This window comes from Mesoplodon densirostris, chromosome 4, assembly GCF_025265405.1.
Source record: "Mesoplodon densirostris isolate mMesDen1 chromosome 4, mMesDen1 primary haplotype, whole genome shotgun sequence".
Taxonomy (NCBI): Eukaryota; Metazoa; Chordata; class Mammalia; order Artiodactyla; family Ziphiidae; genus Mesoplodon; species Mesoplodon densirostris.
Genome location: NC_082664.1, coordinates 28,433,706 through 28,446,274, shown reverse-complemented (window position 1 = coordinate 28,446,274; position 12,569 = coordinate 28,433,706). Strand labels below are relative to the sequence as shown.

General features: G+C 41.5%; 1 protein-coding gene across 1 annotated transcript in view; it reads left to right on the top strand.

Annotated features, from left to right (window-relative positions):
• The window catches only part of TTLL5 (tubulin tyrosine ligase like 5), a 312,098-nt gene that overhangs the window by 62,219 nt on the left and 237,310 nt on the right, over positions 1–12,569 (top strand). Inside the window, exons 13-14 of the mRNA XM_060095798.1 lie at positions 9,681–9,762; positions 11,355–11,416. Of these exons, the coding sequence (XP_059951781.1) occupies positions 9,681–9,762; positions 11,355–11,416 (144 nt within the window). The remainder of the gene's footprint in view (positions 1–9,680; positions 9,763–11,354; positions 11,417–12,569) is intronic.

Below are 12,569 nucleotides of genomic sequence, written 5' to 3'. Positions count from 1 at the left end.
CTGGAGACTCCTTGAAGACAGCAACAGCGTCTCCCTTGTTTTTGCGCCTTCTGTGCATAGCAGCATTTTTTGCTATTGGAGGATGTCCGGGAAATGTTTGTTGAATGAATGATTGGTCTTGCTTTAATTGCCTTTTGGTGGCCTGACGGTAGGCTTCCCAATGGATCTGGTGTGGTAAGGGCCGGGGGCTCTTAGAGTTATTGCAGACTTTTTGAGGAGGGGGTGTGGGAAATATGACTCCAACTGCAAAAACCTTATTAGATTAAAAATAAAATTAAACATTTCTTTTCTATATCTACTTGGCTCTTCTGTGAGAGTAAATTTCTAGTAGCTCTTAATGTAAAAATCTCTGTTCTGGAAATCATCACAAGCTCTTCTGAATGTTTCCTTTTCTATTTTATTTCATTACCAGATTGCCTTTTGGAAGCTTAAGAATTTCTTGACCTTAATGGCATTAGAAGTTCTGATGTGAGAGAAGCAGTGACTTTCTCTGACTCAGTGAAATGCCCCCTATGACTGTTTCATCAGCCATGGGTCTCCAGCCCCCTCCCTGCTTGTGTTCAGTTTTAATAAACAGTGCATCTGGAGTTTTTTAAACTGTTGACTATCTTCTTGGCTTTTGTGGTTCTAATTCCACTTCCTGTCAGCCCTGGGATTTTGTGTGCTTCATTAACTTCCCCCCATCAGAAATGATTTTGTATAGTGTGTCTATTTGTGTGAATCTCTTTGCCACCCACTGGTTCCCACCCTCCCCTGGGGTTTAAGTTACAAGGAATAATCTGGGTTTTTTCTTTTGTTTTTCATTTGTTTTAGAGTAAACAGGAATTGAGAGCTTCCCAGAAGAATTTGGCTTGAACAGAGCATTGGTGTTTGAGAGGAAGCTAATAGTCTGGTGATGGGGTTCACTGTATTCTTTTGGTTGTTGTTTCTGCCTTTCCACATTATATGGATCTTTGCCAGAAGCATTCCATTAGTATCTAAGTGTTTCTGGCCTATGATTTCTTTCCCACCCTCCCACCTGTAGTGTCCAGCTATGTTTCCAGGTAGGGTCAATATTCCCATTCCTTTGTTTATTTATGTAGTTAACTTTTCTCAGTTCCTGCTGTGTTCAAGGTGTAGATTATGAGTTTGTTCCTCTCAAACCAAATTTTACATGGGATGATATATACAAATACCTGTATTGTATTAATAGCATTTAAATGTAGGCTTAGGAGCCTCACAAACTACCAGAAACTTAGCCATTTGATGCTTTTTAATAGATTTGTACATCCGGAAAGGACCTCAGAGAATAATTAATCCATATAAAGAAATTAAGGCCCTGAGAAATTAAGACCCTTGCCTCAGGTTCTAGAGCTAGTGAGTGGGAGAACTCAGATGAAAGAGACTCAGCTTGGAGAAAGGGGGTCAGAAGATGGGTTTTGGCAATCAAGTCATCTTGGTCATAAGACTCTTGATCAGTAGAATTTTTGATGCCTCTCCCAATTAAACAGACTTTTGACAGTCTAATTTTTACTGCCTTCAGAATTCTGAAAATGTGGTACCATGTGAAATATATGCTTAAACAGCAACCCTATAAATAGGGTTGCTTAGGAAATTGGCGCTGTGAGATTACTGGCTATGAGAGCAGCTTTTTTTTTTGAACAGTTGGAGAAAAACAGCCAGCCAAAAACAGGATGTTAGCTATCCTTTAAAGATGCTGCTGCTGACAGTGGTTTCATCTATGTGTGTGAGGATGGCTGAAATGACAGGCTATGACCATGGTCTTCTCTAGCCTGAGAGCATATGAGCCAGCTGTCCTGCCACTTGTAGACTTGATCAGACTGGCCTTGTTTAGGTAACACCAGTGACATCTTTGTTCAGGACAAACCGTGCTCAGTATATCGTGTTATGTTGGATGGATGCTGGTTTGGCCTTTTATTGGTATTGTTTAAGACCATTTCACAGGGTAAGCTGACATCCTTAAAGTGGGGGTGTCTGTAAATATTTGTTGGAGGACTGGAAGTAGGCAGCATACATTTTATAATGGAAACCACTTGACCAACAAGAAAAATAATGAAAGTCATCAAACAGTTCACTTCTTTTTTTTTTTTTTTTTTGCGGTACGTGGGCCTCTCACTGTTGTGGTCTCTCCCGTTGCAGAGCACAGGCCCCGGACATGCAGGCTCAGCGGCCATGGCTCACGGGCCCAGCCACTCCGCAGCATGTGGGATCTTCCCGGACCGGGGCACGAACCCATGTCCCCTGCATCAGCAGGTGGACTCTCAACCACTGTGCCACCAGGAAAGCCCAAGTTCACTTTTTGAAAATACTGTTTTCTGGCTTATCTCACGCTCCTGTTTAGATGGGAAGTTTACTGTAGAAGGGACTTAGAAGAAAGTACCTACTGTTTGTCAGGCACACTTCATTGGTTATTTCCTTTAGTCCTCTTAAGAGTTTTGTTGGTGTTTATTACTCATGTTTTATAGACAAGGAAAAAAGATTCAGAGAGGTTAAATCATTTGTCCCAGGTCATGCTGTTAATAAATGGCAAAGCCAAGTGTGAGAGCCAGGTCTCTCTGGCTCATTTTCCACCCACATGAAGACAAGTTCTGATGTGTCCAGCCATTTTTGGCGCACTCCATATCCTGGATTCTCCTTCTGCTCTCCTGTAACTAGATCTCAGGAAAAATGATGTCATCCTTTTTAGCAAATCAGGCCTAAAAAAGGGTATTCTTTCTGCTCTAATCAGCAGTACCTATTTCTAGATATTCCTCTCAAATCTACCTTTGCATATGGTCGCCAGATACCATATTGATTTATTGGACTAGTTAACAAATTGGCTCTGGGCTTTTTCTTTTATTTAGTTCATTTTCCTGTGGGATTTTGATCTGTTTTTTTTCCAAATTTTCCTTCTGAACCCCAGATAAAGACTTCCTCCTTAGGTTTTCAACTCCAATCCACAGCCAAGGTGAAAAGAATTTCCTTTATACAATAGCATTTGACTGACAGCAAGAACTGGCTAATGTCAGCTCTTTCCAATTTCAGGGATTACAGCTTCAGCTGGGACTTTATTTCTGGGGAGCGTTAGTGGGTTGATTCCAAAACTAGTGGTGTGACATGTTTAGTAGTCTCTTAGGACTTGGATGCATTGTTATTTCCCTATCAAATCTTTTTTTCCTCCCTTTCTAGACCATCTTTTATTAAGTTTTTCCTTAATATGTCTTAATATGTAAAAATCGTAATGAGAATTTCTCTTATTTTCTTTATGATTGGTGGCTTTATTATGAGTATTAAGTCTTGCAGTTAGGGTCATTTTGGGGAAGTAGCTGCAAATTATTTTGTCTTTCTCAAAAATTGTAGTGTTTTACATTAAAAATTTTTTTAATTAAAAAATTTATTTTCTTCTTCTCTTTTTTTTTTTCTATCAGTATTTTCTTGATTGCTTCCTATGTGCTTCGTATAATGCAGACTGTTTGCTATAGAGCAGTACATGAGACATGGCCCCTGCCCTCAGGTAGTGGGAAGAACCAGACATGAAATGACACAGGACAGTACAAGTAGCAGAGTGACTCAGGTACTCTTGGAATACACCAGGAGTTACCAGCTATGCCTAGAGGAGCCAGGGAAGGCCATTCCTAGCAGAGGGAATATGACATGCAAACTACAGTGTCATGACAGGATGTGGCATGTTCTGAAATGGAAAGTTCAGCGTGACTAGATGTAGCCTGAGTTGGATGAAGTGATGAGTGATAAGGTTATGGAAGTAGTTTGGGGACCGATTGTAAAGGACTGGCACGTTTAAATTTATCCTGCAGACAATAGACAGCCACCAGAGTTGTTTGAGCAGTAGAACAACAGGATTATTATTTTTCCTTTAACTTATATCATGACTTGACCCAAAGCTTGGTGTGACAGAATTATAACACAGGGAATACTGTACAACATTATTAGAAGTGACTAATTTAAAATCCTCCAGGAACCAACCTGACATCAGCGTCTGTTGCTGGGCCAATTCACTGCCTGTCTCTCTATCTGACTGTTAGGTGTGTGTCTTAGAAAGGTAATTCTTATGGCCACGTGGAGAATGGACTACAGTGGGGAGAGACTAGTGCTAGGGAAATGATTTGGTGGTAGGAGGTACCCAGTGATAATATACACTTAGTCATGTGACCCAGCGCTCCCACTCATAGGTATTTACCCAAGAAAAATGAAACCATACGTTCACACAAATACCTTTACACGAATGTTCATAGCAGTTTTATTCATAATCGCCTAACATTGGAAGCAGCCCAAATGTCTATCACCTGTTGAACAGATAAGCAAATTGTGGTCCATAAAATGGAATACTACTGAGCAGTAAAAGGAATGAATTACACTACTGATATGTGTGACGACATAGATAAATCTCAAACGCACAATGCTAAGTGAAAGAAGCCACTCTCAGAAGGCTACATAGCGTGTGATTCCATTGATTTGACTTTCTGGAAAGGGCAAAAATCAGATCAGTGATTGCTGGTGGATGGGGAGTGAGGATTGACTGCAGAGTGACAAAGGGAATATTTGTGATAGAATTGTTCTGCATATTGACTGTGATGGCAGTTAAATAACTATACATTTGTCAAAACTCATCAAACTTTATAATTTAGAAGGGTAAACTTTATGTAAATTATACCTCAGTAAAACTATCTTAAAAGATAATGATAGATGGATGAACCTAAAAAACATGCTAAATGAGAGAAGCCAGACTCAAAAGAGTGTATGCTTCCATTTATATGAAACTCTAGAATAGGCAAAAATGATCTATGGGATAAGAAATAAGAATAATAGTTGTCTGGGGGTGTGGCGACAGGGAGCAGGGTATTGGCCAGGAAGGGGCACGAGGGATCTTCCTGGGGTGATGGAAATATTCTGTGTGTGTTGATATGAGTGTGGGTTACATGGATGTATCAAGACTTATCAAATAGTACACTTAAGGTCTGTCCATTTCATTAAATATATAAATTTTACCTCAAAAGGGAATATAGAAGAAGGGCTGGATTAAAGAGAAACAAAGAGAGAAAGAGATCTGGTAACGTGATGGATTTGGGAGATGGTAAAAAGAGTGTTTCTAGCTTTGGAGACTAGCGCTTGGGGTTTTCGAAGATGAAGAATAATGGGAAGCCAAACAGGTTTTGGGAGAAGATAATGAGCTGTGTTTTGTTGAGTGTTAAGTACCTGTGGGATATCCTAGTGAAGATGTCTGCAAGGCATTTGGAATTATGGATTTGGTGTCCAGGAGACACTTGACTAAAGATACAGATTTGAATGTCATCATCATAATGTTAATTGCAGCCATGAGAATACATGAGATCACCTGAGAAGAGAAGTAGCACTGAGAAGGAAAGAGACCTGAGGATGCTACCCTGAGCAAGCCTACCAGTGACTAGCTGGGCAGAAGAGAAGGAATGAAAGAAGGAGAGAAAGGAGGAGGACAATCAGAAGAGAGCAGTGTCCTGGAACCAAGGGAGAGGAAAGTTCCAATAAGTAAGGGTTGTCTACAGTTTCAGATACTTGGGCTTAAAGCAGCAAGGTGGTCTTTGGGGATCACAGTGAGAATAGTCAGTTATTAAAGAGTGGCAGCAGAAGCAAATTTTTATGGGCCAGGGAGTCAGTAGGCGTTAAGAAAGTTAGATTGCTTTTTCAAGATGCTGCTTGAGGGCTTCCCTGGTGGTGCAGTGGTTAAGAATCCGCCTACCAGTGCAGGGGACATAGGTTCGAGCCCTGGTCCAGGAGGATCCCACATGCCGCAGAGCAACTAAGTCCGTGCGCCACAGCAACTGAGCCTGCCCTCTAGAACCCGCGAGCCACAGCTACTGAAGTCTGTGCACCTAGAGCCCATGCTCCACAACGGGAGAGGCCACCACAGTGAGAAGCCCGCGCACCACAGCGAAGAGTAGCCCCTGCTCAACGCAACTAGAGAAAGCCCGCGCGCAGTGACGAAGACCCAACGCAGCCAAAAATAAAATAAATTAAAAAAAAAAAAAAAGACGCTGCTTGAAAGAAATAGGGGGGTAAGGGTGCTAATGTAAAATACGAGGTGGAGTCAGGCTTCTTACCATTCACTAGTCACATTTTCAAGCTTGTTTTGATTTGGCTGGGGGCTGAAGGAAATATATCTCACCAAGGAAAATTTTCTTGAGGAAACATTGTTGAATAAGGTGGTAGCAACAGTCCTTTAAAAATCCTTGCTTTTCTGTCACGATGAAGACAATGCAGAGGAACAAAGAAAGTAGCTCTCAGAACTGGAAAAGCCTAGCTTGCCTACACCTTTTAATGACAGGAACCCTGGTGTATCTCATCCTGGATACTGAATTTTTGAAATTGTAGACACTGCTGCTAAAACACACAACATTAAAAGGTGAGGAAATTTAATATTCTCAGTACAATCTATTGATACTTTTTACTGTTTAAAATCTTTAATGTCCTCAGAAAAGACCAATCATAAGTTAAAAGGGCCATTACAAGGACTCTAGCAGCCTGCCAAGGACCCAAATGCTTTTGATTAAGCTGAGTTGATTGCTGTAAGAGATAAACCTGATACAAATGCTCTCTTTTTCACCCCAATCCTCTCCCCCAGTTCCTGCCTCTCAGGTGAGCTGGGCTTTGCGCTGTGTTGCCGTGCTATCACATACCCCACCCTCAAGTGATGGTAGATCCAAGCCTGGTGCATGTACAGACGTTAGTTCGATTTAAAGCTGATTTTGAGATCGTTTAGCCCTGGTGGGATTTATTCACCTGAGTGAAAATTAAGTTGCACCGTAAAGGGTGTTTTCTCTCTTTGGGTTGTGTTTTTGTTTTTGTTTTTTCCTTTCCCCTTACTTTCCACATTATAGGTTCTCAGCCTTTCAGCTTAGATTCTTGGAATCTGCCTCTTAACTGGGGAGACAGTAACGTAAATGTGTCGGTTGCTTATTGTGAGGTGTTTAAATAATGGGTCTTACTGATTGTTTTTCTGATTTCAATTTGTGTTCATTTGTGGCTGATTCTGTAAATCTGATCAATATGTGCACCAGTCATTATTCTCACCCCATTCCTTATGCTATTATTATTATTATTAATATTACCACTTTATGAAATAATTGAATTCTGTGTTTCAGCTTTTAAAAACTGAAGAGAATGTTATTTTTCTTGAATCAGACTCATTATACTTTCTCTGCTTGTGTAATTTGAACATGGATTTGTAGTTTTTGTAATTAGGTTTTTCCTTTTAAATGCGTTTACTAGTGCGGTATCATAGAAGGGGGGGAGTATACCATGGGATGCCTGAAGATCAGGTAAAGAGAATGTACCAGCTATAAAAGCTATGAATGTGCTACCCAAAATGAGATAGGTAAAGGAGCTTTCTTTTCTTTACACCTTTAAAGTATAGATAGTATATGATTTTTGTGTGGTTACATGAAGGTGAATCCTATCTCAGACTCTCTTATAGTTTGTGATTATTTTTTGCAAATTAAATGGAATCCTAAATAAGCACTATGGAAACCAACTCCTTCATGCAAACTTTACCTGAGAGAGAATTTGAATATGAATGTCTACCTGAATCTATATTGCCTAAATAGGAATTCTGGATATAGGTTAGCTGAGCATCTGGAGATTGACAAATGGTGATTAATAAAGAGAATAGGGGAAGCCAGAGGGAGCTAATAAAGTATCAGAGAGAGAGATGATTCCCCCATGCTCCACAGTGAATCAAAGGTGGTGTGGTGAGGAGGATCCAGGTCTCTAGATTCCCATTACACCAGACTTCATGTTCTAGAAGAGAATCTTTGGCACCATCTCTTTAGAAGCCTACGTTTGTTCTATGTTTTTGAGAGGATTGAGAAATGGGAAAATCCTTCTTGAAGTAAAGAAATGTGTTTCAAAGTGAATTTCTGGAAAATACCTGGTTGTGTTCCATGGCTGTGAGCTGTGTGGCTTGTGACCTCTGGTCGAACTGTAAGGAAGCTAGTCTTTTCTCTTGGGAAGAAGGTGTGTGTAAACAGTTTATCTGAGGGACACAGAGTGGGATGTTTGGGAACAAGTGGGGCTTCTGAAAGTCTGATGTCTTTGATGTATGTATACTAAGGAGGGCTGTGGAGAGGGCCTCATTTTTTTTCTTCTTCTTTAATATTTATTTATTTGGCTGTTTCGGGATCTTTGTTGCAGCCTGCAGGATCTTTCGCTGCAGTACGTGGGCTTCTCTGTAGTTGTTGCACGCGGGCTCCAGAGCACGCAGTCTCAGCAGTTGCAACACGCGGGCTTAGTTGCCCTGCAGCCTGTGGGATCTTAGTTCCCCAGCCAGGGATCAAACCTGTGTCCTCTGCTTTGGAAGGCGGATTCTTAAGCACTGGACCGTCAGGGAAGTCCCCAAGAGGGCCTCATTAATAATAACAATGAGGGACTTCACTGGTGGCTCAATGGTTAAGAATCCGCCTGCCAATGCAGGGGACACGGGTTTGATCCCTGGTCCGGGAAAATCCCACATGCCATGGAGCACCTAAGCCTGTGTGCCACAACTTCCGAGCCTGCGCTTTAGAGCCTGCTAGCTACAACTGCTGAGCCCGTGTGCCACAACTACTGAAGCCCACACTCTCTAGAGCCCACACGCTGCAGCTAATGAGCCCATATGCTGCACCTACTGAAGCCCACGTGCTCTAGGGCCCGCGTACTGCAACTACAGAGCCCACCTACTGCAATTACTGAAGCCCACGTGCCTAGAGCCCGTGCTGCACAACAAGAGAAGCCACCGCATTGAGAAGCCCATGCACCTCAAGGAAGAGTAGACGCTGCTCACTGCAACTAGAGAAAGCCCACGCGCAGCAACGAAGACCCAATGCAGCCAAAAAATATATAATAATAATAATAATGAGAGTAAAGTTTGCCAGCTGAGTTTCCAAAGTTAGCCTCTCATCCCTGCATTCTGGGAGAAGAGCCTGCTAATGGTTCTGGCTTTGGTCTTTGTAACATTTGGGGACTTAGGGGACAAGAATCAGTAAAGAATCCAGAAGCCATGGAAATTTGATCTCTGGCTTCCTCCATTATGGCTCGTCACAGTCTTGCTTGGCTGCCACTGGCTCCCTCCTTTCTCTTCTGTCTTTCTGTGTTGGGCCAGTGTATTTTATTTTCTATCTTCAAAGAGGAATTGAAACCATAGAGGGGAAAGAATAAATATGTTTTATGCTTGGATGTCTTCTTGACCTAGGTTGCAAAAGTAAGGTCTTGGTTTAAGAAAGTGTAATGGGAAGATCCTAGAGAGGTGCCTTCTGTAGATGTTCCTGTTTTCATAGTGTGGTGGGGGAAGTAGTGGGGGAGAACAATCTAGAGCAAGCCCAAAGCAGCATTGATATTGGATGCACTTGTTGCATTCCTTTTCCTAACAATTTTTTTTTTTTTACCCTTCTAGGCAGCAGCAGAATCATGCTGGTTAACTTCTAGAGTCAGGTCACTTTCTGTGTAGAGCTCAGGAATGTCAATAGAATGGATGATAGAAACTGGAGTTTTATAGCATTATTTTCTTATTATCTCTAGAACTTGATTTCTCTTGGACTTGAAAGTTCTCTACTTCTATTGCCTCTTGATACTTAGCAAATCTCTAGGGCTTTGATGGGAGTTGATTGGATTGATCTTTGTTTGGTTGTGACATGGAAAATTATCTTGTGTATTGTGTTATGTTGTACTTCTAGAACTCTATGGCTTTGACGTGCTCATAGATTCTACTCTGAAGCCATGGTTGTTGGAAGTGAATCTCTCTCCCTCTTTGGCCTGGTAAGTAGTCTATTCCATCAACTAGAAAAAGACAAACCTTCAATAAGCAGCTCTAAAACACTTTTTTTTTTTTTGGTCATTTCTCTTGGCGCTAGATTTTTTTCCCCATGGTTATTAGATTGAGATGACTAGAATTTCTGAATTTGGGGGATTTGTGGTATATTGTCAGAGTCCATATTGCAACCATGGATCCCTATCTTACTAGTCAATTTGCAGTCTCTGTTTACTGTCTTATTGGGCTTCTAAGGGATGCTTCTTTCATTTTTATCCCCAGTGTGCTCCCTCTCGCACTCTCTTTTTTTAAGCTTTGTAGGTGTTCTGCTAAGGGTAAAGAAATACATGAGATATTGCATTTCCTTCGCCACCAAAAGTTTATACATACTCTAATCCACATATACCATAAAGTTATAGAGCTGGGCCTAGGGTAGTGTAGATAATATCTGGTCCTTTTATCCTGTCCACGTCCTGGTGTTATCCATCCAAGGTTAAAGCCTAAAGACTTCAAACAATCTTTAAAAAAAATTATTTTAACCTATCTGTTGTTTAGAAGAAGGAAAGAAACTTATTTTTCAATACCAGAGAAGATTCTGCTTCTACCTGTGGCTACAGCCAGAGTTTCTGTTAGCTTTATGCTTCTCTAAACAGCTAGAAAACCCAAGAGATTTATGACAGAGACCACCCAGCTGCTGCATTTTTAACAATGAGAAATTTTGGGAAAATGCCAAGTAATCAAATAAAGACAGACTGACTACTTTGTAGGGTGGGAGTTTGGCTTACCCCCAGTAGTAAGGTGTAGAGCTGGATAATACAGATGCTTCAGATGTTGTGCTACACTTTGGTTAAGTCAACGTTTTGCAGATTTCCCGGCAATGTACATTATACAATGTTAGAGAGCCCCAGGATAAGGCATTGGGTCCAGCAGCCAGAGGAATCTGGTTTCTGGAGGAATACCTCAACTCCAAAGCCAGCATGGCATCACTGCCATAGGGATGCCCCCCGCTTTCGGACCATGTTGTTTCTGTTTCCATGTGGGTTCCTGCTGTATCATCTGGTGATATTTTGGTATAACTTGTTTTTTGCCTTCATTTGTAAGCCTGCAAGCTTAAGAAGATCGATTTAGAATGGAAAATGAAGCCTTAAAAAAAGTACAGAGATAGCCCAAGTTTCTTCTCTTGCATGTGAATGTGATTTGACTATCATAGCAGTAAAAAAAAAAAAAAAAATTGAATGCTGGGCACACTCATAAAAGAGCATATTAAAAATCTGAACCTCTCAAATCCACAGTGATAGTGAAGCAGTGTTATGACCTGTGCAAAGTTTGAATTGCACAATACCTTCTGGAATTAAAAAGATTGCATGTCGGGGATAAGCGCCTTAGAGCTGGGCCTGCCTTGCAGAGGATGAGTTTGATGCCAGGCTTTTATTTCTAGAATTTTTGCCCAGATGTTTTTTTTCCCCCATGGATTTGATGTGCTTTATGTGTATCTCCTCATTGACATTTGGTAGCTTTGCTGTATTAAGGCCTGTTAGGGGCAGCTATTCTGTTAACCTATAAAATTATTGATTGCTCTTTTCTTTCTTTGTTCTGTTAGTGATGCACCTCTGGACCTAAAGATTAAAGCCAGCATGATTTCAGATATGTTCACTGTTGTAGGTGAGTAGTAGTGTTTTCTGAAAACCCATATAAAACTTAAGCAGTGCATCCATTTTGTCAGGTTCTGTAGGCGTTGCCAATTGGCAGTTTCTCAGCCATGCTAAATGTTTTGTACTAAAAAATTATATTTTCAGGGAAGTGTTTATGTGTTTCTATTCCCCCTGGCTCCATCCTGCCCTGAGGCTGAACCACAACTAGGGCTGAGACCTAATTCCTGGGGCACAGGAATTAGGAGCTGAGGAAGAGAATTAAGCAAAGATCTGGAGATAATATATTTTTCTCTGAGCTGAGATAGTGAAACCCACTGAAGAGGCTTTGTTACGAAGGAGACTGGCTGTGTTTCTGCTAGGCAGTCTCTACTAGTGTCAGCACTCTTCTGTAGTGGTTATAACTGAAGCAGCCAAGGAAGAAATCCCTTTCTGAGTAGATAAGCCAAAAATTTGAGATGGAGATGGGCAGCTAGGTGGGTATGTTTTGGGTTTGGGGTTGTTGTTGTTTTAAGTACTCTAAAAAGACATGATAAAATACACTTGAAATGAACTAACACTTGGTGTACCAGCAAATGCCGTAAAACTTTGCTACCGTGTTCTCCTTAGATGAGAATTTGCTTCCTTTTAGGAAATAAGTGAAATGGGCCGAAGCCTAATTTCTTAAGCAATGGGTAATCTACAAAGCCCATTTTGGAAGTTGCCAATAGACCACCTTTAGCAGTTCCAGAAGTGGATCCTATAACAGGTCAAGACCCCTCACTTGCTTCTGGATTCTCCTGGTAAAAACAACATTATTTTCCAGTCACCATCCAGGAAGCCACTTTGAAATAACTTGTCTTTATTAACAACTCTGTGTTTTTAAATGGTGGTTTGCGCTTTCACTCTGAAGTTCATCAAAAGTCTACATCTCGGGCTTCCCTGGTGGCGCAGTGGTTGAGAGTCCGCCTGCCAATGCAGGGGACATGGGTTTGTGCCCCAGTCTGGGAAGATCCCACATGCCGCGGAGCGGCTGGGCCCGTGAGCCATGGCCGCTGAGCCTGCGCGTCCGGAGCCTGTGCTCCGCAACGGGAGAGGCCACAGCAGTGAGAGGCCCGCGTACCGCCAAAAAAAAAAAAAAAAAAGTCTACATCTCTTTTTCCATCAGTATCACATTTCAGCTCCCC